At 40.4% G+C, this 23,664-nt stretch overlaps 1 protein-coding gene across 1 annotated transcript in view; it reads left to right on the top strand.

Annotated features, from left to right (window-relative positions):
- ESR1 (estrogen receptor 1) overlaps nt 1–23,303 on the top strand; it is a 281,586-nt gene extending 258,283 nt beyond the window's left edge. The window contains exons 7-8 of the mRNA XM_049765462.1: nt 16,430–16,613; nt 22,287–23,303. Of these exons, the coding sequence (XP_049621419.1) occupies nt 16,430–16,613; nt 22,287–22,521 (419 nt within the window). The 3' untranslated portion in view covers nt 22,522–23,303. The remainder of the gene's footprint in view (nt 1–16,429; nt 16,614–22,286) is intronic.
- Nucleotides 23,304–23,664: the final 361 nt, after the last annotated feature.

Raw genomic sequence — 23,664 nt, 5'->3', positions numbered from 1 at the left:
TTTTTTTTTAATCTTTATTTAAGGACCATGATCACAACCATGTTTATAGTTGGGTTTTAGTTATATAGAAAAAATAAAACATCCCCCTTCACTAGTGCAACTTTCCCCCCACCAATGACCTATGTTTTTATTCATTCATTTCATTCATTCATTCAGAAGGGGTCAAGTGCTTACATCCACTTTCCATCCAATGCCCAGCTGCCAGGGTCTGTTGTGAAAGATCCATTAAAAGGAAATAACCAACTGAAACATCCCAAGTTCACCTATTTTGAAACAAGCTATTATCTTAGAGAATTTTGGAGTTTGTTTTACTATATATTTAGGTGCTTGCATTGCTAATTCTAAGTTCATGACATGCATAATTTGTTCTGGTTTTGGGGGACTTTGTGTGATGGACATGACCTTTCCAAATCAATATGAGCTTAGAAGAGGTAACTTGTTTGGTTACCCCATTTTTCTGATTATCAAGGATCTGTTGGTTCCAAAAATGTACCCTCTAAACCCTTCACAATTCTATGGAATAAATGCTGTTGCACATCCAAATTCTTACATCTAGACTCCATATTTTAACTGGGGAAGATAACCAGCTTCAAGGACTATTAGTGCTTGAATGTCAAGAGAGGACTGGCAGAAGTAGTTTGTTATTATTTAATATTGGCATCATAATAGTGAGTCTTTAAACCCAGAGTGTAAAATTCATTTCACTTTGACAGGTGAAGTACCTGCCCTTTCGATTGCTGGAACAGATGTTACCAGATAACCTTCACATTCAGTAGCAAACAAGTTTTCCTCTCTTTTTGTAAAGTCTGAATGTTCTTTCTCTGTATTCCAACTTGCTGGTCTTCTAGTTTAATACAAGGTTCTGGAGAATGCCATACTGTTTGGGCCCCATAGTTCTGAGAATAACCTGGGATACCTGGAGATGTTGGGGCATCCAATACTGCACCCAGTAATGCCTTAGGGACTGTGTAGTGCCAGAGATCATATTCAGGTCAGGTGCCCTAACCACTAACCCTAACCACTCTGTCTCTCAGCCCAGAATTTTTATAAGCTAATCTTGTTCATATAAAGACTTTTTAGCTAGGAAAACTATTCTCAAAAGCTTTAGTAACACACTGGTTAGTTTTATTCCCCAACAAAATAAAGCCAGCCTTGACGAGTTTCAGAAATATGAACAGCCTAGGATGATAAAAATATTATGAAAATGGTAATAATTCTACAATAAGAGCTTATTCCTTGGAATATTAATTCACCAGCTTCATTTGTTGAGAAACCTCATGAGCATTAACAAAGCTCATGAAATAATGAAAGGGATTTTCATTATATATATATTTTTAATGATTTTTATTTGACCAAAGTGAATTAAAAATCTTTCACAGTATTATTTAAGGTATATAGTGACATTGAATTAGGGGCATTTCCACCACATTTCTCCCTCTACCACTGTTCCCAGCATGCATCCCATATCCCCCTCCTTTGCCCCCTGGTCCCCTCTTGTACAGCCTGTTGTATTTTATATTTATAACCATTATTTTTCTTCCACCAAACATGCCTAAGCATAGAACTTATAAAATGTACAAACATTACTAAGAAAAACAATGTCCCATGTAATCATCATTTCTCTGCACAAAAATAATCATGGTTAACATCTTGGTGAAAGTTCGTAATTAAAAAGCTGCTTGGAAGATGCTGTGAGCACTGCAGTCCTTCCTGTCATTGTGCCATCCTGCACCCTGTTTTGAAAAGCTGAATTGCTTCTAAATCATTCCAGGAATAATGATTCCCTTTCTCAAATGTCTATGAAGGCGAGTCCATTGGCAGTCATTTCTGGTTTCACACAAATGTTGAAGTTAGGAAACTTTTTGTGTAGCTGTTATGCACTTAGCCAGGCAGAGGGTTTGGATTCTACTTCCAGTTCTGCCATGTCTTTACCCACAGGATGTTTTGGGTTCAGGGCATCCCCACCCCCACCTCTTCCCTCCCTGGACCCCTCTGAGCCCTTATCTCTATTATCCTTGGTTTCTCAAGCTACCCAACCTCTGTTTCCCAGTCGTTCAAATCATCAGTAGATCAGCAGGGTTGGTATTTGGAGAGAGGGGGGTGGCGATAAAATCATTTATTATGGAACTGAAGAGATAGTACAGGAAATATACCCTCATCTGACTGCTTAACTGGCCCAGGTTCAAACCTCAGCACTGCCTATGGTCCTTGAACCACCACCAGAGGTCACTCACTCATACAAAGTTAGGAATAAGCCCTGAGCATGGTGGAGTGTGGGTCAAATTTCCTTCTAGCATCCCCTCCTCAATAAAACATTTGATTAATTATTAGACTTCATGTTTTACATTTTTAAAATTTCTTTTAAAGTCTTATTTAAACACTACAATTTACAAATACAGTGGTTTTGGGAATTTAATGTTTCAACACCAATCCAACTATCAGTGTGTGATCTTCCCTTCACTATGGTTTCCCACCCACCTAGTATAAGCTCCATTTTGTACTTTTTTCTTTTCTTTTTTAAATATTATTTAAACACCATATTTTACAAATTAGGCCATTTCGAGAATTCAGTGTCCCAACACCAATGGGACCTTCCCTCCACCATTGTTCCTGGTTTCCCATCCACCCACTCAATAGAGGTTTCATTTTTTTTTTTAAGTAGATGTAGGATTGTAAAAAAGAAGAGTGAAAGATGCAGAGATTTCTCTTATATCTCTTCCTATGCCAAAGCTTCAGCCTCTCCCACTCTCAAAATACCATTCTAGAGTAGAAGATTGGATAAATCAGTGGCTTGACACAGCACCTGTTTTACTGCCTAAAGGCCACAGTTCACATCAGAACCCATTCTATGTGGTGTAGAGTTATTTGACAAGTGTAGCAATGTGTAATTATCATAGTAGCATCACACATAGCAACCCTTAAAGTCCTTTATATTCTGACTGTTCACCCTCCTTTCTCCCTGATCCCAAAAAATAATCACTCTCTCACTTTCATAACTTTGAATTTACCCCCAGGATATAATGCCATTGGAACCATACAGTCATTTACAGTTTTGTTTCTTGTATACTAAATCATGGACATTCAATATTCTTTCAAGTCTTTTCCTTGGCTGGTGGTTCCTTTCTTTTTACTACTTGACAGGCCCTTTACTCTATATACCAGGAATTTAAATTTTTGTCCATAGAAAACAGTGGGTGGAACATTTTGGTTGTTTCCTTCCATGTTTTGGCATCTGTGAATGTGGAGCTGTGAAAATCTGTGTGCAGGCTTGTCAGAATGCGCACTTTCAAATTATTTGGTAAAATACCAGAGAGTGTAATGGCTGGATAATATTTATTTTTTGCAATAATTTTGCCACATCGTCTTTCAAAGTAATCAGACCATTTCTCATTCTTTCTGGCTGTGAATGCAACTTTCTATTTCTCTATATCCTTGCCAGTATTTGGTACCAGGGTTTGAGATCTTGGCCCATATTATGGGTTTGTAGGGTTATCTAATTGTTTTAATAAGTGATTCCCTCATGACACATGATAGGAAACATCTTTTCATATGCTTATTTGCCATCTGTGTATACTTTTTGGTGATGCATCTGTTTGGGTTTTTTTACATACCCTTTTAATAATTTGGCTATTTTTTTTCATTCTATACAGATAAGTTTAATGTCTTCTCATTTAAAGTTAAGTGTTCTTTGCATGAGTCCTTTATTAGATTTGCCTTGTTGAAATTTTTCTTCTCATCTCTGACTTGTCTTCCAATTTTCTTGAGATCAGTGACTTTATTTATTATTTTGGTTTGGAGACCACACTGTTTGTTCTCGGGGTTTATTACTGGTAGGCTCTCAGGACCATAGGAATTAAACCCAGTTTGATCTGCGCAAAGCAAGGACTATCGCTCTGGCCTGAAATCAGAAACTTTTTTTTTTTTTTCGGTTTTTGGGCCACACCCAACGATGCTCAGGGTTTATTCCTGGCTCTCTGCTCAAAAATAGCTCCTGGCAGGCACGGGGGACCATATGGGACACCGGGATTCGAACCAACCACCTTTGGTCCTGGATCGGCTGCTTGTAAGGCAAACGCCGCTGTGCTATCTCTCCAGGCCCGAAATCAGAAACTTTTAAACACTGAAGATACCTTGTATTCTCTAAGGATCCTCTGGATCACTGAAGGTTGGGAACATGGGGCAGACATGGAGAGACCAAGTGTGTTGTCTCCAGCCCCTGCTCCTTCATTTTCTCCCTTAATCAGAGAAAATTGATTTTACCACATGATATATGAAGATTTCATACAAAGATTACATATTTTTATTCTCAAAATACTTAGAGAACCACTTCATTAGATGAGCTAAATATTCATTTCAAATTCTCGGTTCTGGAATTCTGATCTATTGTATTTTCCGGCACATAAGATGACTTTTTAACCTATGAAAAACTTCTTAAAGTCAGGGGTCATCTTATACGCTGGTATACAGCATGCTGATACTTACTCCAGCTTCAGGGACGAATTATCTGCCCCCCTCTTACAGCCACATCCTGCCCAGCTGCTAGGCATCATCATCTAATTAATCTTTCAGGGCACACAGAGCAGCTGATTTACCAAGTGCTGCATCCCATCCAACCGCCGGGTGTCATCACTGGTATGCAGCTTTCCGGTGCTCAAACCCTATATTTTAACCAGAAAAGTAGGAGGGGGCGTCTTATACTCTGGAAAATACGGTAGTCTTTTTACAATGTAATATAACCTTTTTCTCTCCTGCAGGATAAATAAGATACATCTAACAAAGACAGGTAACACTTGGAATATTTTCTCTGTGCTGTAAAATACACCTAAATAACAATGGAATTTCTACCGCACAGGGATAATTGCAGCAGGCACTTACCTCTCCAAAGTTCAGTTTTGGCACCAACTTCTTTTCAAATTAATCAGGACTATTAACTATTTTAGTTTATAATCTTGGAAGAAGGAGAAATGTTTATGAAACTTTGTGGCTCTGAAAATAAAAGACAAAGCACAGCCTCCATCCTGAGTGACCAGCTCTGTGCATCCCAGGACATTTATCCAATTTGAGATGATTCATATATGAGCATTTGGTCCTTAACATAATTTGAAGAGGTCGTTGTTTCTGTTTATGAGGCTAAATCAGGTGAATAATAAACATTTTTTCTTCATACAAATACTGATTATTGATCAAGTGATAGATACGGAGGTGCTATTTTTTATTATTTTATTGATACGCTGCCCACTCCAAAGGAATTAATATTGGCAACATGGGAATTTCCAGAAAATTTGCAACACTTTATAAAACTTTTCTGTGATGTTAAAGAAATATATTCATCATTGAAACACTAAAAAATAGAAATAACATGAAGATATCAATTATCAATCCAGAAGTCAGCTTAACACCCACACATATGTCTATTATTCTAGTTGTGGACCCCTAAATTGACTCTAAATTTTCTATGCTAGGCTAAAGCAAAGAGAGCATATTCCATCCTAGTAGTTACTGGATTTAATGAAAATAAATAAAACTAGACTTGCTGTTTACATGAAAACTTGAAAAGTTTTCAACATGGAAGAGTAAATCTCTACAAAATTTATTTCTCATAGAGGGTTGTTACCATGAGGCGCTCAGGGTGTCTAATTTAGGAAAGCAGTTCTGTGGGGTTGTCATTAGGTAAAGAGTCTCACATTTTAAAAATGGTTAGGAAAATAGAATCTTTTTTAAAATTTTTATTGAGACCATTGTGAATTACAAGTCCTTCATAGTTGAATTTTAGACATACAGTGACAGTGAATTAGGGCCATTCCCACCACCAGTGTTGACCTCCCTCCACTAAAGTTCTCAGCATAAAAAGAGAATAGAATCTTATCAAAGTTAACTGTGTACAGTATCCAAAGGATGAGCTCAGGTGTCTTGCCATCATAAAGAACGTGGCTGAAGGGGCTGGAGCAATCATACAGTGGGCAAGGTACTTGCCTTGCATGCAGCAGACCCAGAACTACCCCAGCATTCCATACAGTCCCAAAGTCTACCAGGAGTGACTCCTGAGAACAGAGTCAGGAGTAGCCTTTATGGACCACTGGGTGTAGCCTCCAAACAAAACAAGAATGTGTCTCAAGGTCTAGTAAACAGAGACACACCTGCTTTAGTGAAATGCCATTTCATCTCATGATACATCAGATCTGAAATCTGGTCTTCCATCAACTCATCTGGGTCATTTTCTCCTCACAGTGTCTTAATGTCCACATCCAGGTATATTCTGCTACCTTATGATGAGTAAATAATACATTATGTCAAAACAAAATGGCTTAAAAAGGAAGGAAAAAAAGACATTGCTAATCTGGGTCATAAACTGGAAGAGGACACAGGGAAGGGCTCATATCTTCCCTATGAAGTTTGAGTTCTTGTTGGAAGAAACTTTTCTTGAAGATGTAACATAAAAGGTATTGGCTGGAGTCCTCTGGCAATGTCTTTATTTCTGTGACAATGAGTAGAGGAGCTGTTGAATAGGACATAAGCTGTCACCTGGGCTGCTTATGTGGACTTGCCACATAGTCTGAGCTTTCTTGCAGCCTGCTGCACCATATCTCTTAGAGGGTAACTGGGGCTTAAGTGGAGAATGTTCCAGGTAATAAGCAGACACATTCTGACATGCCCTAGGAAGTCACGCAGTACAGCATTGATCCCAGTTTGATAAAAATAAGTCAGTTGTAGGTTCACCCATACTCCAAGGAGGGAAGTGATGGGACCTATTTCAGACAAGATTACAAGATCAACTTGTAGAGATGACTTTTTAGAGTATCTAAAGAATCTAGAGATGGCTGTGATCAATGCTGAAAAATGTCCACCCCACAGTGCAAGAGCTCTTTTCTGTTCTGGGTTGTTGTTCCACTGCCCTTGAAATACCAACCAAGTAAAATGAGATCTGAGAGAATAAACTCATCTAGGTGATATGGGCCTGCCTTTCTGGGGAAAGGGATAAATTCCTTAACCTCTCTGCCATCTACAGGCTGAACCTTCCTATAAAGTCTCATCAGAATGTCCCCATCAGATGTTAGTAATCTAGAAATGGGATAATCAGAGACCTAACTGCTTTTTAATATGTTTTAGATGTAACTCACAAACTCTTAAGCAAAAAATGGATGCATGATGATTCTTTTCCATAAGACTATTTATTCCAAGAACAATGTCCTCACATGAAAAAGTATGACAGGGCTACTGCTTTAATTATTTTTTGGAAAATATCATATTTTATAATGAAGAGAGTTGTCTTTTGAGTCAGTTTAAATATGTTGCTATACCAAGTAATCACCTTGTAGCATATCTTTTAGGTGTCACTACAAATTCTACTTATGTGATGAATGTCATTGAATCATTAGTCCCTGAGTTCTGGTTTTAGGGCCATGACCAGTGATACTCAGGGATTACTCCTGGCTCTGTACTCAGGAATTACTCCTGGTAGTTCTCAAAGGACCATTGGATGTTGGGGGCTGAACTCATGCTAGCAGCATGCAAGACAAATGCCCTTAATGCTCTGACCTCAGTTTTAGTCATCTAAAAAAGATACTCATAACATTTAGTGATACCAAATGACCATCATGTTGCCATGTTGTACCTGGCAATCTCCAATCCCTCTCACTCTGAGAGAGGACTTAGAAGAATTAGCTGAGTATGTTCTTACAAATACTGTGTAACAGCAAATATTTGCTTAAGAATTGGATTAGGAATACGTTATTGACAATTCAAATCAATAATCATATGTTAGTATGATTTTAGGAAGCTTGACAATAGAGCAGGTGAGTGAAATTAGGACAGAGAAGTGACCTCATGATAATCATAATTGAAATGATAACTGGACAAGAAGTGGATTCTGAAAAGAGATAGACACCGTGGTTTTCAATATTGTTACTTTACTTCCTTTTCACCCCCAGTTCTTGTCCAGAGTTATTATTTCCAACTATCATCATCAAACTGTAATGAACTCTTAATCCTTCCTATGTATCAGGCACATCTTTGGAAAATATTATAAAATGTAGATATTGTCTACCATTTGATAGGCCTTTATATTTTAGGCCTTATTTATTTTGAAATGCAAAGAGTTTTAGTTTGGTATAGTCCCATTTGTGTATTTCCGCTTTTGTTTTCATTGAATCATTGAATCATTGAACACTCCTCTGTGGTCTTGGAGGGTCCTGCCTATATTTTTCTCAGTGTACTTTTTTTCCTCAGTGCATTTTGTAGAAACAGGTTTGATATCAAGGCCTTTAATCCATTTTGAATAAATCTTTATATAGGGTGTGAGAGAGATATCTAATTTTATTATATTTCATGTACTTGCCATTTTCCCAGTACCATTTGTTAAATATCTCTTCTTGCTCCACTCCATATACCTAGTTAAAATTTTAAAATAATTTAACTATTTACACATTTGATGAGCTAAATCTGGTTAAATCTCTCCATTATATTCCACTGATCTGAGAGAATGTATTTGTGCTAGGACCACATGGGTGGTTTTGAACAGTAGAGCTTTGATATATATGTCTACACACACACACACACACACACACACACACACACACACACACAGGCACACACACGGGCACATACAATGGAATGGTGTTCAGATATCTCGGAATCAACTTGACTAAAAATGTGAAGGACCTATACAAAGAAAACTATAAAACTCTGCTCCAAGAAATAAGAGAGGACACGCAGAAATGGAAACACATACCCTGATCATGGATTGGCAGGATTAACATCATTAAAATGGCAATACTCCCCAAAGCATTGTACAGATTTAATGCGATCCCTCTAAAAATACCCATGACATTCTTCAAAGAAGTGGATCAGGCACTTTTGAAATTCATATGGAACAATAAACACCCTAGAATAGCTAAAGCAATCATTGGGAAAAAGAATATGGGAGGAATTACTTTCCCCAACTTTAAACTGTACTATAAAGCAATAGTTATCAAAACAGCATGGTATTGGAATAAAGACAGGCCCTCAGATCAGTAGAATAGGCTTGAATACTCAGAGAATGTTCCCCAGACATATAATCACCTAATTTTTGATAAAGGAGCAAGAAATCCTAAATGGAGCAAAGAAAGCCTCTTCAACAAGTGGTGTTGACACAACTGGCTAGCCACTTGCAAAAAATTGAACTTAGACCCCCAGCTAACATCATGTACGAAGGTAAAATCCAAATGGATGAAAGACCTCTATATCGGACCCGAAACCATAAGATACATAGAACAACATGTAGGTAAAACACTCCAGGACATTGAGACTAAAAGGCATCTTCAAAGAGGAAACTGTACTCTCCAAGCAAGTGAAAGCAGAGATTAACAGATGGGAATATATTAAACTGAGAAGCTTCTGCACCTCAAAGGAAATAGCACCCAGGATACAAGAGCAACCCACTGAGTGGGAGAAACTATTCACCCAATACCCATCAGAGAAAGGGCTAATCTCCAAAATATACAAGACACTGACAGAAATTTACAAGAAAAAAAAACATCTAATCCCATCAAAAAATGGGGAGAAGAAATGGACAGACACTTTGACAAAGAAGAAATACAAATGGCCAAAAGACACATGAAAAGATGCTCCACATCACTAATCATCAGGGAGATGCAAATCAAAACAACTATGAGGTACCACCTCACACCCCAGAGATTGGCACACATCACAAAGAATGAAAACAAGCAGTGTTGGCAGGGATGTGGAGAGAAAAGAACTCTTATTCACTGCTGGTGAGAATGCCGTCTAGTTCAACCTTTATGGAAAGCAATATGGAGATTCCTCCAAAAACTGGAAATCAAACTCCCATACGACCCAGCTATACCACTCCTAGGAATATACCCTAGGACACAAAAATACAATACAAAAAAATCCCTTCCTTACACCTATATTCATTGCATTGCAGCACTATTTACCATAGCAAGACTCTGGAAACAGCCAAGATACTCTTCAACAGACGAATGACTAAAGAAACTGTGGTACATATACACAATGGAATATTATGCAGCTGTCAGGAGAGATGAAGTCATGAAATTTTCCTATACATGGATGTACATGGAATCTATTATGCTGAGTGAAATAAGTCAGAGAGAGAAAGATGCAGAATGGTCTCACTCATCTATGGGTTTTAAGAAAAATGAAAGACATTCTTGCAATAATAACTTTGAGACACGAAAGAGAAAAGAGCTGGAAGTTACAGCTCACCTCATGAAGCTCACCACAAACGGGGATGAATTTAGTTAGAGAAATAACTACGTTTTGAACTATCCTAATAATGAGAATGTAGGAAGGAAATAGAAAGCCTGTCTAGAGTACAGGCAGGGATTGGGTGGGGAGGAGGGAGATTTGGGACATTGGTGATGGGAATGTTGCACTGGTGATGGGTGGTGTTCTTTACATGACTGAAACCCAAACACAATCATGTATGTAATAAAGCTGTTTAAATAAAAAAAAAAGAAAAAGAAAAGAAAAAGATGAAATGTGCCAATTTGCTGCCACAGGGCTGGAATTGGAAGATTTCAGGCTGAGTCAGACAGTTAGTAAAGACAAATACCAGATGATCCTGCTCATATGCTAAGTATAAAGCAACAAAGAAAGGGAGTACACAATCCTGAATGCTAACAAGTCCTAAGGAGACAGAAAGATTGCAAAACTTTGATGAGAGGGATCTTGAACAAATGAGGAAAGATTGGCATAACTATAAAATAAGAACTTCAAGGTTGGAGAGATAGTACAATGTGTAGGGCTCTTATCTTGAGCATCGGCTAGAGTAATACCTAAACACAGATTAAGCCTAAGACAACTGTGTGGTAGCCCCCAAAACAAAACAAAACAACCAAATTCCAATAAAATCAATATAATTGTAAATTATGATACCTCAATTAAAAGTTAATTACCATAAAAATAGACAACTTTTGAATATAAAAACCAGAAACTAACCCCAAATATATTTATGAATAAGAGGAGAAAGAAATTTAATTTTATTTAATTTAGTAATGACATGTCAAGAAAAGAAATCAAAGACTGCCAAATGAAAATAAAAAGCAAGTAAAATCATTTTGGAAATGAGCTGGAATTAATGATAAATGTTTCTTTTGGTGTGAGGCAGAATGAGAAATCACCTATGTAAAGTAATATAGTAAATAAGTAGAAATACATATTCTATCTTAATAAAGGCCTAGGAGATCATCATCTTAGTTAGAGAAGCATTAGAGAAGAGATGATGAATTGGAAAAAGAAGCAAAAACGTGTCTATAAGAGGCAATTGAGATGTATATGGGAACTTTTGGACAAAATGTCAGTTTAAGAAAGTAACAAAATAATACAAAACAAAACCATCAAATAGTTTTAATATGTACTTTCACAAAATGGGTTCCTTATTGCAGCACAGTATTACTCAGAAACTTATAGGAGGGAATGATACTTCATGCCATTGTCTTCTCAACAAGTTGTTATCCTTTTGTTAAGAATAGACCTTCCTCTCCTATGTATGTGTGACCTGTTGTGTTGCTTTACACCTATTCAGCTGCACTAAAATTACATCCTCTAAGTCTGCAGTTGGAGAGTCGATATGCTAGATGACAGGAGGCTTGGAATGAAGGAATTACTTAATGACTGAGAAATTGTATTCCAGCTAAACTTCTATCTTCCCTAGCCAGCTTGCATACAGGACCTCTTGTCTAGCCTTGCAGAAGGTTTCTGAAGCTCTTCACTACAACTTCTGAGGGCCAGTGGGCAGTGGGATTAGTTTGGGAGGATGGTCACCAAAAATGCCTCCATCCATGGGGCCAGCTTGCATCCACCTTTGCACTAGGACCTAAGAACCACAAATTGTGTAGACACAAGACATGGTTCAGTTTGATCAGGGGAGATGTGGGTGAGAGGGAAAGTGAAAACTCAACTTTAAAGGCACATCCTAGCAACTCCATGCTTTCCTCTCAGCAGCATAATTCTCACCGAAACCCTGCCTGGATGAGCTGCTTATTAATCCTGGATGCACGAAAGGAATTCCTTCTGATTGCAGCTGAACGGTGGTTTTCTGGCTCAGATCAGTTATAGCTGTGGGCGGGAGGAGTTTCTAGAGCTAACTTCTTCCTATGGGTCAGTCACCATACTACCCTGGACCTTTGTTTTTCCTGATCAAGAGTCCATAAACTGAAGGCCTCTCCCTGGATTCTTTGGTCTCATTCTTCTTATTGGAAATGAAAAAAGGGGAATGTAGCTCTGGATGAAGTATTTTGTCCTGCATCTAGTGAGGTCAGTACTGGCGTTTCTCACTTCTTCAAAAACAGATGAGTGTTCCAGTGAAAGCCAAAGGCAGGGCATGCCGGGACACCTCATGTGAGAGGGTGCTTTCATCTGGAAGGATGTTTGTGTGCTGGCCAACAGCACAAGCATGCTGGCATGTTCATGCCTGTGTCCTTCCAGCTGAAGAAGACTCTATCATCTGGCAAAGCAAGGAGGGGTGGAGAACAGAAAGAAAGAAGAGAGTGTCCAACAGAAAGAGTGAGGGAGAAAGAGCACAGGATCAAGGCTGCAGAAGCAAGATGTTGAGGGGGAGGCTGCATTGAGAGCTCATTAATGGGGTACCCAGGTAATTTCAGGGGCCATTCTTGTCCACTGCTAGATTTCTTCCCAGATTCTTCCTCCATCTCCTTGAGTTGTCTGCAGGAATCCAAAAAAATAGAAGCTCAGACTTGCCAGCAGTGCCTCAAGCTAGATAATGATGTGAAAGTCTTTTTTTCTCTATCATAGGGATTCGTAACAGCTTCAAGAGTTGCAAAAGATACCGGAGCAATAGCACAGTGGATAGGGCATTTTCCTTGCATGTTGCTGATCCAGGTGCAATCCCTGACACCTCAGATGGTTCCCTGAGGCCCTCCAGGAATGAGCCCTGAGTTCAGGTGGTTGTAGCCATAACTCTCCCCACCAAAAAAAATAAAAAAGAGTTCCAAAAAGCAATCTTGTCTACAATACTGTTTTCTGAAGGCTCTTCCAGTCTGGATCACCAGCTCTGCACAGCCATCTAGGGTAGCAGAAGACACTTGGGAAATGGCCAGATGTCCTCTTTAAGCCCTACCAGAGTACCTGAAAGTCTCTGGGATTTCCTGTCATAACTCTTTAGAGTTGCAGCAGGCCAACCACACACAGACCATGTTTCACCAGAAAACAAAACAAAACATGATGGCTTGCTATTATTAATTATTGGCATTTTTTGAGACTATTATGTGTTCATATTTTGGATCACAAATGACTGTGTACAGGTTTTACTCCTGGTTCTACACTCAAAGATCACTTCTGGTGCTGCCAGGCATCAAACATGGGTTGTTCATACAAGGCAAGCAACCTCTCCACTGTACTATCTCACCTGGGAGTGTATTTTTCATCTTTCTAAGTCTGTCTGCACAGTTGGAAATTACCTGGCAAAAAGAATGAAGTGATAGGCTCTACTGGTCCTAGAACAGAGCTCAGAAATCCAGTCTTGTCCTGAACATGGCCTATACCCCAAGAGTTAGTGGTAAGACAGATATTAGTCCAGAGATAGTCATTCTATTCTGAGACTCCCCAAATGTTCTGTGGTGCTTGGACACGGGAGGCTCTTCATGGAATTAGGCTGAAGAAGACAAACTCACTTAGGATGATAGAGAAAATTACAGAATCCTGCATTATATATAAAGGCAGGGCACCCAGAGTTTGAGTGTTGGGTTTCTTAGCTACTATTCCCAAGTGCAGTCCCTGTGCACATGCATAATCAAGAACTATACAAATTTCACAAGCATGGAGACAGCACACATCACACACACACACACCCCACACACACACTGATGTCAAGAATGGAACGAGTGGTAACTGAGACCATCATCCTGGGTGGTAACAGAGAAGGAAATTGGTGGGAAGCGCATTCTCCAAGTTGGATGAAGTCCACTCTGTGGCCTGGACAGAGGTCCAGCAGGGCCAGCCAGAGCCATGCCTCTGGGAGAAGAAAGTAGTTTGTGTGTGACGACATGGGGGTGGGGGGAGAGGCAGAGCCACAGGGCTCTGTAGAGGCTTCCCTCATTCCCAGACCCCCTGGCACCTGCAGGCCTCCCCATCAATGAAGTCAGCAAGCAATTTCTTTCTCCCCACATTGTGCTGCCTGTCTGCTGCTTTTTCATTCCAAGCACTGTTTGCTTTGGCTCCATGTGTCTCCAGGTACCAAAAATCACATTTATTCTCTTCCATGGATTCAGAGTCAAGATACTGGTTCTATGGTCTTGCCTTTGTTTTTAGTGCTAGTTACTTTCCATTCTAAGAAATTACAACTATTGCCTCAAAATTCTTCCAAGCAAGTATTTCTGTCACCCTCCCACCCCAGCCAAGGCTGCTGCAAGTAGGAACCAGCCAGCATAAACAAAAAGTCAGGAGCAGATGCATTTTGGAGGCTTATGTTGGAAGGCATCCTTGAGGTTAGAAGGGGATAAAGAAGAAATTTATTTATGAAGATATTATTCATTATGCATATATTATTAGGTTATATTTATGACTTTATAAAAACAATACATTGTTTATAAATATATATATTACTTATAAATGATATGGTTATATTATTTATTATGTAGCAGTGGGTTGAACAGAGGTGGAAGCAGAAAAATATTACCAAATTCACTGGAGAAGAGAAACATGACATTTACTCCCTGTAGGACCATTTGATGAGGCAAAATGAGTTTATTGCTAAAGGTTTGATTTGATAGAGGAGTCATCCTTGTGGTTGCAAGATAGGCTGGATCTTTCCTGCTTTCTTTGACTGTTCATTTCTGCGCCTAATTCATAGCTTAATGGAACAGTTCCAATTCTTTCCATTGAAATGAAGGAAGCCCAACTCTCAGAGCTCAAGCAAAAAAAGATTCACAGGAAAAGAAGCAACAATAGAAACTTAAAGCTGGTTTTGAGCAGGAAGCATATCATTGTGGGAGGGATGGGTGAGCAAATCAGGATATGGTAGAAAGAGAAACTGACACTCTGCTGGGTGTGGGGAATGTTAGGATGACTTTTTCATGAGACCTTGTCACTACCAATATTGTAAATCAAGGTGTCTAAAATAATTTAAAAAATTAAAAATAGGGGGGCTGGAGCAGTGGCATGGAGTGGTAAGGCATCTGCCTTGCCAGTGCTAGCTTAGGACAGACCGTGGTTCCATCCCCCAGAGTCCCATATGGTCCCCCAAGCCAGGAGAGATTTCTGAGTGCATAGCCAGGAGTAATCCCTGAGTGTCACCGGGTGTGGCCAAACAAAACAAAACAAACAAACAAAAAATTAAAACGAGGGGGGGCTGGAGTCATAACACAATGGTAAGGCATTTGCCTTGCAAGTGGCCAACACAGGACAAACCCCGGTTCGAATCCCAGCATCCCGTATGTTCCCTCGAGCATGCCTGAAGAGACTTCTGAACATAAAGCCTGGAGTAACTCTTGAGCGCTACTGGGTGTGACTCAAAGACAAAACAAAAAATAAATTAAAAATCAAGAAATATTCATGTGTTAGAAGGAATACAATGGAAGCTTTGAAGTCAAATGGAAGATTGAAGATTTCTTAAATAGAACCAGGATTTTGTCCCTATTGTCCTCTGCATCCCACCCACACCCTCTCCTTTTCTTCTTATGCATCTCCATTTTGCTAGTAGGCAGATGGGAGCCTCCCTGTGCTTAGAAACTACTACTTGAAAGACTCCCAGCTCAGCAACCTCAGAGGAGAGAATTTCTGTGTCCTACTCTCCTAATTTCCATTTTCAAGAGCGAGTGTGGATTGCCTAGCTCAGGTCCAATATACAAAGACTAGAATAACTCAATTGTCAAGTTTGGGTCTCGTGTCTCCCTGTTTTTCAGTGTATAGGATCTATTACCAGAAAAAGAGACAAGATGATACAAACATGACTTAATGTGAGAAATAGCAGCTTCTGCAGTCCTCTCTCTGCCCATCTTTCTGAGTTTTTTTCCCAGAGTCTGAATATTTCAAGAACCCCAAACCTGTTTTAACCAAACAGCAGTTTACATCATTTCTGCAGACATGACCTGCCAATCATTTAGCCAAGTCCTTTGATTCTCTCTCAGTATCTGCCCCACACACACACACAAGAATTTTTGGTTATCATGAGCAGATATCTGATCTGCACTCAGACTCATTTCTCAGCTCAGCTCTATCCTATGGATTTAGAAGGTTCTCCTTTTCTTCATGCAGAAGTGTGGTGTCACCTGTGCGGTTGGATTGTGCTCCGTGTGAATAGATGCTCTGATACTGGAGTCAAAATTGCAGTGACGAGTTAATTTTTTTCAACCATTATGATCCAAGCCAATGAGTACCTTCCTGGGGACTCTTGACTAGTCTATTATGAGCACCCTCTCAGAGTGTCTTTCTCTTCTCCCTGTACTTTCAGGAGTATATACATTTCTGTCCAGCACCCTGAAGTCACTGGAGGAGAAGGATCATATCCACCGGGTCCTAGACAAGATCACAGACACGCTGATCCACCTGATGGCCAAGGCTGGCTTGACCCTGCAGCAGCAGCACCGGCGCCTGGCCCAGCTTCTCCTCCTCCTCTCCCACATTCGGCACATGAGGTAAGGCTCCTGGTGTTCCCACAGGAAAGACAGACACCATGCAAACCCCTCTCCAGGGAGGTCTAGGATGGCTTCAGGCACATGAGAATAAAAGTATTAAATTTGGGGCATTGAAGCAAGTGGCAGGAAACGCTTCCGAGAAGAATGACATATAAGATAGTTGAAGCTGGCTGAGGTCTGATAAAGGAAAGAAGGAGTGTAATGCATGATGGGGGCAAGGGTGGTGCTTGGTAACTCACTAGGAGCCAACAGCCAAGGAAGAGCTATGAGCACCCATCCTTGGGAGGCACAACCATGTGCTTTATCCTTCTGACGTCTGCTCAGAAATCAAGAAGACACTCTTGGTCTGACTGCCTCATGGAGAGTCAATGTTATTCCTTCTGCTCCTCTCAAACCTTTCTGATCACTCATTGCCATTATTCTAATCTAAGCTGCACGTCTTTATCTACCTAATCTGTCTCTCTGCCTCCAGTCTCAGAATATTCAAATCCATTTTCCACCATATATCTATTTGGTCATTCTCTTTTTTTTTAATTTATTATTTTTTTCTTTTTTGGTTTTTGGGTCACACCTGGTAGTGCTCAGGGATTACTCCTGGTTCTATGTTCAGAAATTGCCCTTGGCAGGCTCGGAGAACCATATGGGATGTCAGGATTAGAACCATCGTCCTTCTGCATGCTCTACCTTCTTGCTATCTCTCCAGCCCATTGATCATTCTTTTATCAAATCTCTTCTCCCATACTTAAATTCTTGAAATCACTTCCCATTGCTTGCAGGCACAAATATAAATCCCTTAAAAACTTTTATGGCTTAATCTCAATTTAGCTTCCTGGACTTCTCCATAAGACAAGTCATAGGCATCATCAAGTGTTGTATGAACCATGGTGAAAAGTTCTACAGAAAGCAGACTGGCTGGATATCTCTATTGATCTTAGCAGGGCTCACTCACACATCTGCGGGCCAGATCACCAAGTTCAAGACACCATGCTCCAAACTGCAAGCTTACAGATTGAGCAAGTGATTGTTCCATGTATCTCTCTCTTGCCTGACTTGTACCCCAAGATGTGTGGGACTCATTCTTTTAATATTAATGGCAGAAGCCAGGAAGCCTGTTTGGGAAAGTCCTTTGTAATCTTTTAGATAAATTCTATCTACAAACGTTCCTTAGATCAGGCAATATTCATGATAGAGTCCCCAGGCATCTTGGTCATGGGTATGGGGAGTGGATATTTTTATATTAGCCAGTTTATCATAGTTTAGATATTAATCCTGTGGTAAACATGTGACCCTTCACATCTAGTTCAGTTTCCCAAAGCAGATGATGATGTTTTCTGGTGTGCTGAAACAATCTTGAAGGTAAGTGGTAGCTCTGGATACAACTGAGGGGAGGGTGTGAATGCAAGTTCTGTTTCTTTTACCTAAAGAAGATGTACTTCTAAGGGCACTAACTTTTTTTTCTGAACATGGGGATATAAGCAATTTAGTTAGGGAACCTTTGGCATAATTAGAGCTTAGATCCTGATATTCATAATTGTTTTTGCTCTTTTGCTATTTTTCTGCCACTAGACTATATAAATTAGAGATTCCCAAACTCAACTAGTCTACTGTCCCCTCTACAGAGAAAACAATTCTCAGTTTGTTTCTAGAAATTGACCTTCTCTAAGTAAACAAAGTGACCCCAATTGTACCTATGTCTACTACTACACACCCTTATATTAATAGCAGTACCATCACCCATTGGGCAAATGATACTATAGATTCTGGAGGGAGTCATCAAAGTGGATGTTTCTCATTAACTGTACCCAGAACCATGCAGTCATGTAATACAGGTCCCAGAGCAATCTACCAGCAGGGAGGGAGAAAATAAAGGTAGAAAGGTAGGAGGGAGGGAAAGAAGAACAGAGAGGGAAGGAAGGAAGGAAGAACAGAAGGAAGGAAGGAAGGTAGGAAGGAGGGAGGGAGGGAGGCAGCCATGGAGGGAGGGAGAGAGGAAAGAAATAAAGGAGGGAAGGAGAAAAGCAGGGAAGGAGGAAAGGGGAGGGAAAGAAGGAAAGAAGGAGGGAAGGAAATAAGGAAGGGGAGGGAATAAAGGAAGGACAGAAAGAGGGAAGAAGTAAAAAGGGGAGGGAGGGAAGTAAGGGAGTAAAGAAGGAAGAAAGGAGGGAGGGAGGAAAAAGAGGGCGGGAGGGAGGGAGGAAGGACAACCACAGATAAACAGAGCCTTTCTCTGCAATGGTCGAGGTGGCTTCATCACCTTTAGTTATAGGGCACATGATGAGGCTGGCCATGGCTTAGTGGATAACATTCACACCAATCCAACTCAGCCCATTGTAAAAAATAAATGCAATAGATTCTTTACTCCAGAAAAGCCACAGTAGGGGCATCAGATTTGCATCAGGCCCAAGAATGAAAAAGTATTCCTTTACTTAGTGATTTTCTTGGGGCTTAAAAGATTTGGTTAATGTGTTTTGTTTGTTTGTTTCTGGTTATTGAGCCACACATTTGTCTTCGGGGCTTACTCCTGTCTCTGCATTCATTATGGGCTTGGGGGACCATATGAATATCAGGGATCAAACACAGGATGACCACATGCAAGGCATGGAATGCCCTACTCACTGTACTATTAATCTGGCTCCAGGATTGGATCAATGTTTAGGGGGCCCTTAAACCTGGAGACTGAATCAGTAGCAAGAAGTTGAACATGGATGTCTCATGCATGACTTTTTTCCTGGATATCTTGAAAATTGTTTCTCTTCAAAATAAATGTCTCTTTCTTTCTTTAACTGCTGATCAATACTATATATGAAATCATAATTATCATATACATTCACATTAGTGAGTGAGCATGACTAGTTGAGTGAGTGACTTAATGGGTGAGTAAATGAATGAACAAGGACTAATGGTTTTCTCCTCTGCACCAAAAATGTCATATATTTGTATTGAAGGATGTTACAAAGAGAGAAGGGTCCAAATCAGAATTACAGAATCCTTTGCTGTACCGCCTGACTAGCAGTGTAACTATTCCCTTGAAGAAAACCTAACCATGTCATTTCTATGTGAAATTTCAGCGATGATGCAAACTTATTGTACAGGAGTTTTGTGTGTGTTGGTCGGATGGCTAAATCTTCACATCCATTAGCTGCTTGTCAGTATTTGCAAGTCTAATTAGTTTATATTTAGTTTATAATTAGATACATTTGCACTAAATTTACCAGCTTTCATGCTTTTTTTTTTTTTTTACTAGCAATGCTTAGTCATGAAGCAATAGTCAAAACTCTGGAGCAATTGGAATTGTGAGAAAAGCTGGAAAGTTGTTATTTTGTTGAAAATTTTACGTTCTCTCTCTATTCACTCCTCTCTCTCTCTGTCACACACACACACACACACACACACACACACACACACACACACACACACACCCCAACTAATATTTTGCCTCATTTCAGCTGGTCTAAATCACAAAATTGTATTCTAAATGCAGTTGGCCCCAACCATATGGTGTTACTTAGAATTTATACTAGATTTCATCTGACTGTAAACAGGAATCATTTGGTTGCATGGGGACGACAATGTCAGACCTAGGGGGTCATTTAATTTTAACAACTTACTAAATGAAAATCAAAACAAAAAAACCTTTAAAAATTAAAACAAAATACCCCTTTAAAAGGCCATTGCTTTTATTGTTTGTTATTGTGTCAGGCTTTCCTGACTAACTCAGCGGATGTGAATTACTGGCTTGCTTCCAACTGGTGTTGACTTTTCCCATCCTAAAATTGCAGTGAGATTCTAGGATATTCTTTTGGTCCTGTTTATTCATTCTACATAATTTTGTAAAGAATTCAAGTGCTAGAGAGATTGTACATAAGTGATGGCACTTGCTTTGCACACTATTACCTAGGTTTGATTCTCAACACCACATCTGGTCCCCAAACACTGCCAGGAGTGAGTCCTGACCACAGAACATAAAGTAAATCCAGGAGCAAAATGCTAGGTAGGGGTCCCAGTATAAATAAACAAGAAAGTCAATATAATTAGTTGCTTATGTGTTTCTTGTGGTACAGTGGGGACGAAGCAGGATTGAGATTACACAAGGAATTGAGAGGAGTGTGACACAGTGAGAAATGATCTGTGCCTACTCTTTGCTATGCCATCTCCCCTAATTTCTAAGTGTTTACCACTACCTCAGTACTGTTCTGTGTTTAAAATAGACTATCCTTTGTCTTGTGTTAGGTGTTGTAGTGTGTGTGTATGTGTGTACATATGTGAGTGCATATATGGGAGCATGAGCACGAACATAGAAATATACATGCATGCATGTTGACATAGAAGAATTTCAAATTGTCATAAGAAAGAAAATAAAGAAATTAAAAGATGATAGTCTTGGGGCCGGAGCAGGGGCAAACAGTAAGGCATCTGCCTTGCTTGCATTAGCCTAGAATGGACCAAGTTTCGATCCCTCAGTGTCCCATATGGTCCCTGAAGCCAGGAGCGATTTCTGAGTGCATAGCCAGGAGTGACCCCTGAGCATCACCAGGTGTGGCCCAAAAACCAAAAAAAAAAAAAAAGCAAAACAAAACAAAACAAAAATGATAGTCTCACTCAAAATATGGGTTTCAAGGTGAGAATTGTAGGGACGGGAAGCTTTCAGCTGTAGAACTTTCAGAGGAGGTGGTATCCAGGCAGAGGAAATGGCAGTCACAGCCCCCCTAAAACTTTGTTTCTGTAAAAAGACAGTCATAACAGTGTGATTCACAAGTTCATGTGAGAAAGAAGCAGCAGACTTCAAGATAGAGGTAGGGGTAGGAGCCACTTCCCTGGCAACTTATAAACCATGAAGAGACATTTCTATTCTATTCATCTCTCTCTCTCTCTCTCTCTCTCTCTCTCTCTCTCTCTCTCTCTCTCTCTCTCTCTCTCTCTCTCTCTCTCTCTCTCTCTCTCTCTCTCTCTCTCTCTCTCTCTCTCTCTCTCTCTCTCTCTCCACTCTTGCTATACCTAGCAGTACTCAGGGATATTCCTGGAAGTGCTCAGGGAACAACAGAGGATACTCAAAATCTAGCCTGGGTCAGCTGCATTCAAGGCAAACACTCTACCTACTGTACCACCTCTCTGGCCCCTCAATTCTCTTTTTTAAATGTTATTTTGATATGGGGTGGTGTTCAGTGGTGTTCGGAACTCACAGATAACTTTCATCCGTGCTTTAGCACCATGTAGAAATAAGTTAAATGCTGGGAATTAAATCTGGGCATCTCACATCGAAAGGCATGTGCTCAGCTTGTTGATCTATATCAGTCCTTATTTTCATTCTTCTTTTATTCTCTTACTCTTTTTATCTTTCATTTTATTTCTCTCCCTCTTCCTCCCTTCCTCCTTCCTCCCTCCTTCCTTCCTTCCTTCCTTCCTTCCTTCCTTCCTTCCTTCCTTCCTTCCTTCCTTCCTTCCTTCCTTCCTTCCTTCCTTCCTTCCTTCCTTCCTTCCTTCCTTCCTTCCTATGCTGGGTCATAAGAGCTGTCTTTCTTTTGTTAAAGCCAAGAAAGAAAGTTGCCAGCTTAGGAAATCTATAAATGATTCTTTCAACAGAAATAAAGATGTTTACCTTCCTTCTCTCTGTGCAGTTCCAACATTCTATGACTTAGAACCTAAAACCAGCCTCTCTGTGTCTTCCTCTCACAGTAACAAAGGCATGGAGCATCTGTACAACATGAAGTGCAAGAACGTGGTCCCCCTATATGATCTGCTGCTGGAGATGCTGGATGCCCACCGACTCCATGCCCCCAGCAACCATGCGGGTGTCCCCATGGAGGAGACCAACCAGAACCAGCTGGCCCCCACCAGCTCTGCTCCACCACATTCCTTGCCAACATATTATGTTCCTGGGGAGGCCGAGAATTTCCCCTCCACCATCTAAGAGCTCCCTGGCTCCCCCCAAAGTCCTAAGCCTCCCTGCTGCCTCTGACGCCCATCAGACCTTACTCTTGCAGACTCTGCCCCTGCACACTCAGCATGCATCCGCCCATGGCTTTGTGCTGTGAGTGGCCCATCCATTTGCTTGCTCGGTTCTTAGTGGTACAGCGTCTTTGGGAAACAGCCAAAGGGATTCCAGGGTTAGATCCTTTGCAACAGCTATGTTTCTCCCTGTGCTCCCTTACCAAGCATGAGGATTCTTGGGGTTCTCATGAATGAACTGAGTCTACCAGATGGGGTTTAGGTAAATTTGGAGGAAAGCTACATGTGGACTTCTCAGGCCTGGGCACTAGACATTTCACCTTCGTGAAGCACTTTTACATGGATCTGAGAATAAGCCCCTGGAAGGAATTGATTGGGGCTCTTTTCACTGATGGCTCAAAGAGAGCCAAGTCAGAGGTTCATTCCAACACTCTCTTGTATTCCTATAAAGTCATACCCGCAAGCCTTTGCTCTGTGGCATGGCAAGAGCACAATTTTCAATGATTGTTCATTTCCTCTATAGGAATATAAGATGCACACAGGGAAGAAAGATCTCCTAATGGTCAAGAATTTGTCAACTTAATATCCTGCACCATCAGACTTGCTGAAAGCTCTAGCATTGACCTTGAGAGCACTGTCTACAATGGCAGTTCATTCTTGGGCCTATAGAAAAAAGAAAATTGAGCAATTAAGTCTACCAATTATACCACTTTTTTGTGAGGGGTAAATAATTATTTGGAGGGGAGTTTGTTTTGAGTTGATTTGATGAAGAAAACATCCTCTGGTCCTGGGGACTTTGCAATACCAAGTCCCTTGGAACTCTTCTGGCTGAGTACACCACTGATCAGCGGCGGGTGCTCTGCTCAGCTCTTCCTCTATGCTGCTTTCCTGGCAGTTGAGTGGATCAAGGGTGGGCTCCTGTCTGTAGAGAAGGGCAGTTTGAGGCAGCACTTTGGTGACACACTAAGCACCAGGAAAATTGGCTAAGTAGCTGATGTGGAGGATTATTTGTAGTAACTGAAGAACAAAGAGGAAAGGGGGCAGAAACTGATACAAACCAAAAGGCTTACTGACCCAGAAATGCTCCTGTGAAACCCAAAGAGAA

The sequence above is a fragment of the Suncus etruscus genome, chromosome 18, assembly GCF_024139225.1.
Source record: "Suncus etruscus isolate mSunEtr1 chromosome 18, mSunEtr1.pri.cur, whole genome shotgun sequence".
Lineage (NCBI taxonomy): Eukaryota > Metazoa > Chordata > Mammalia > Eulipotyphla > Soricidae > Suncus > Suncus etruscus.
The sequence above is the reverse complement of the archived record's forward strand: the minus strand, read 5'-3'. Positions and strand labels throughout refer to the sequence as shown.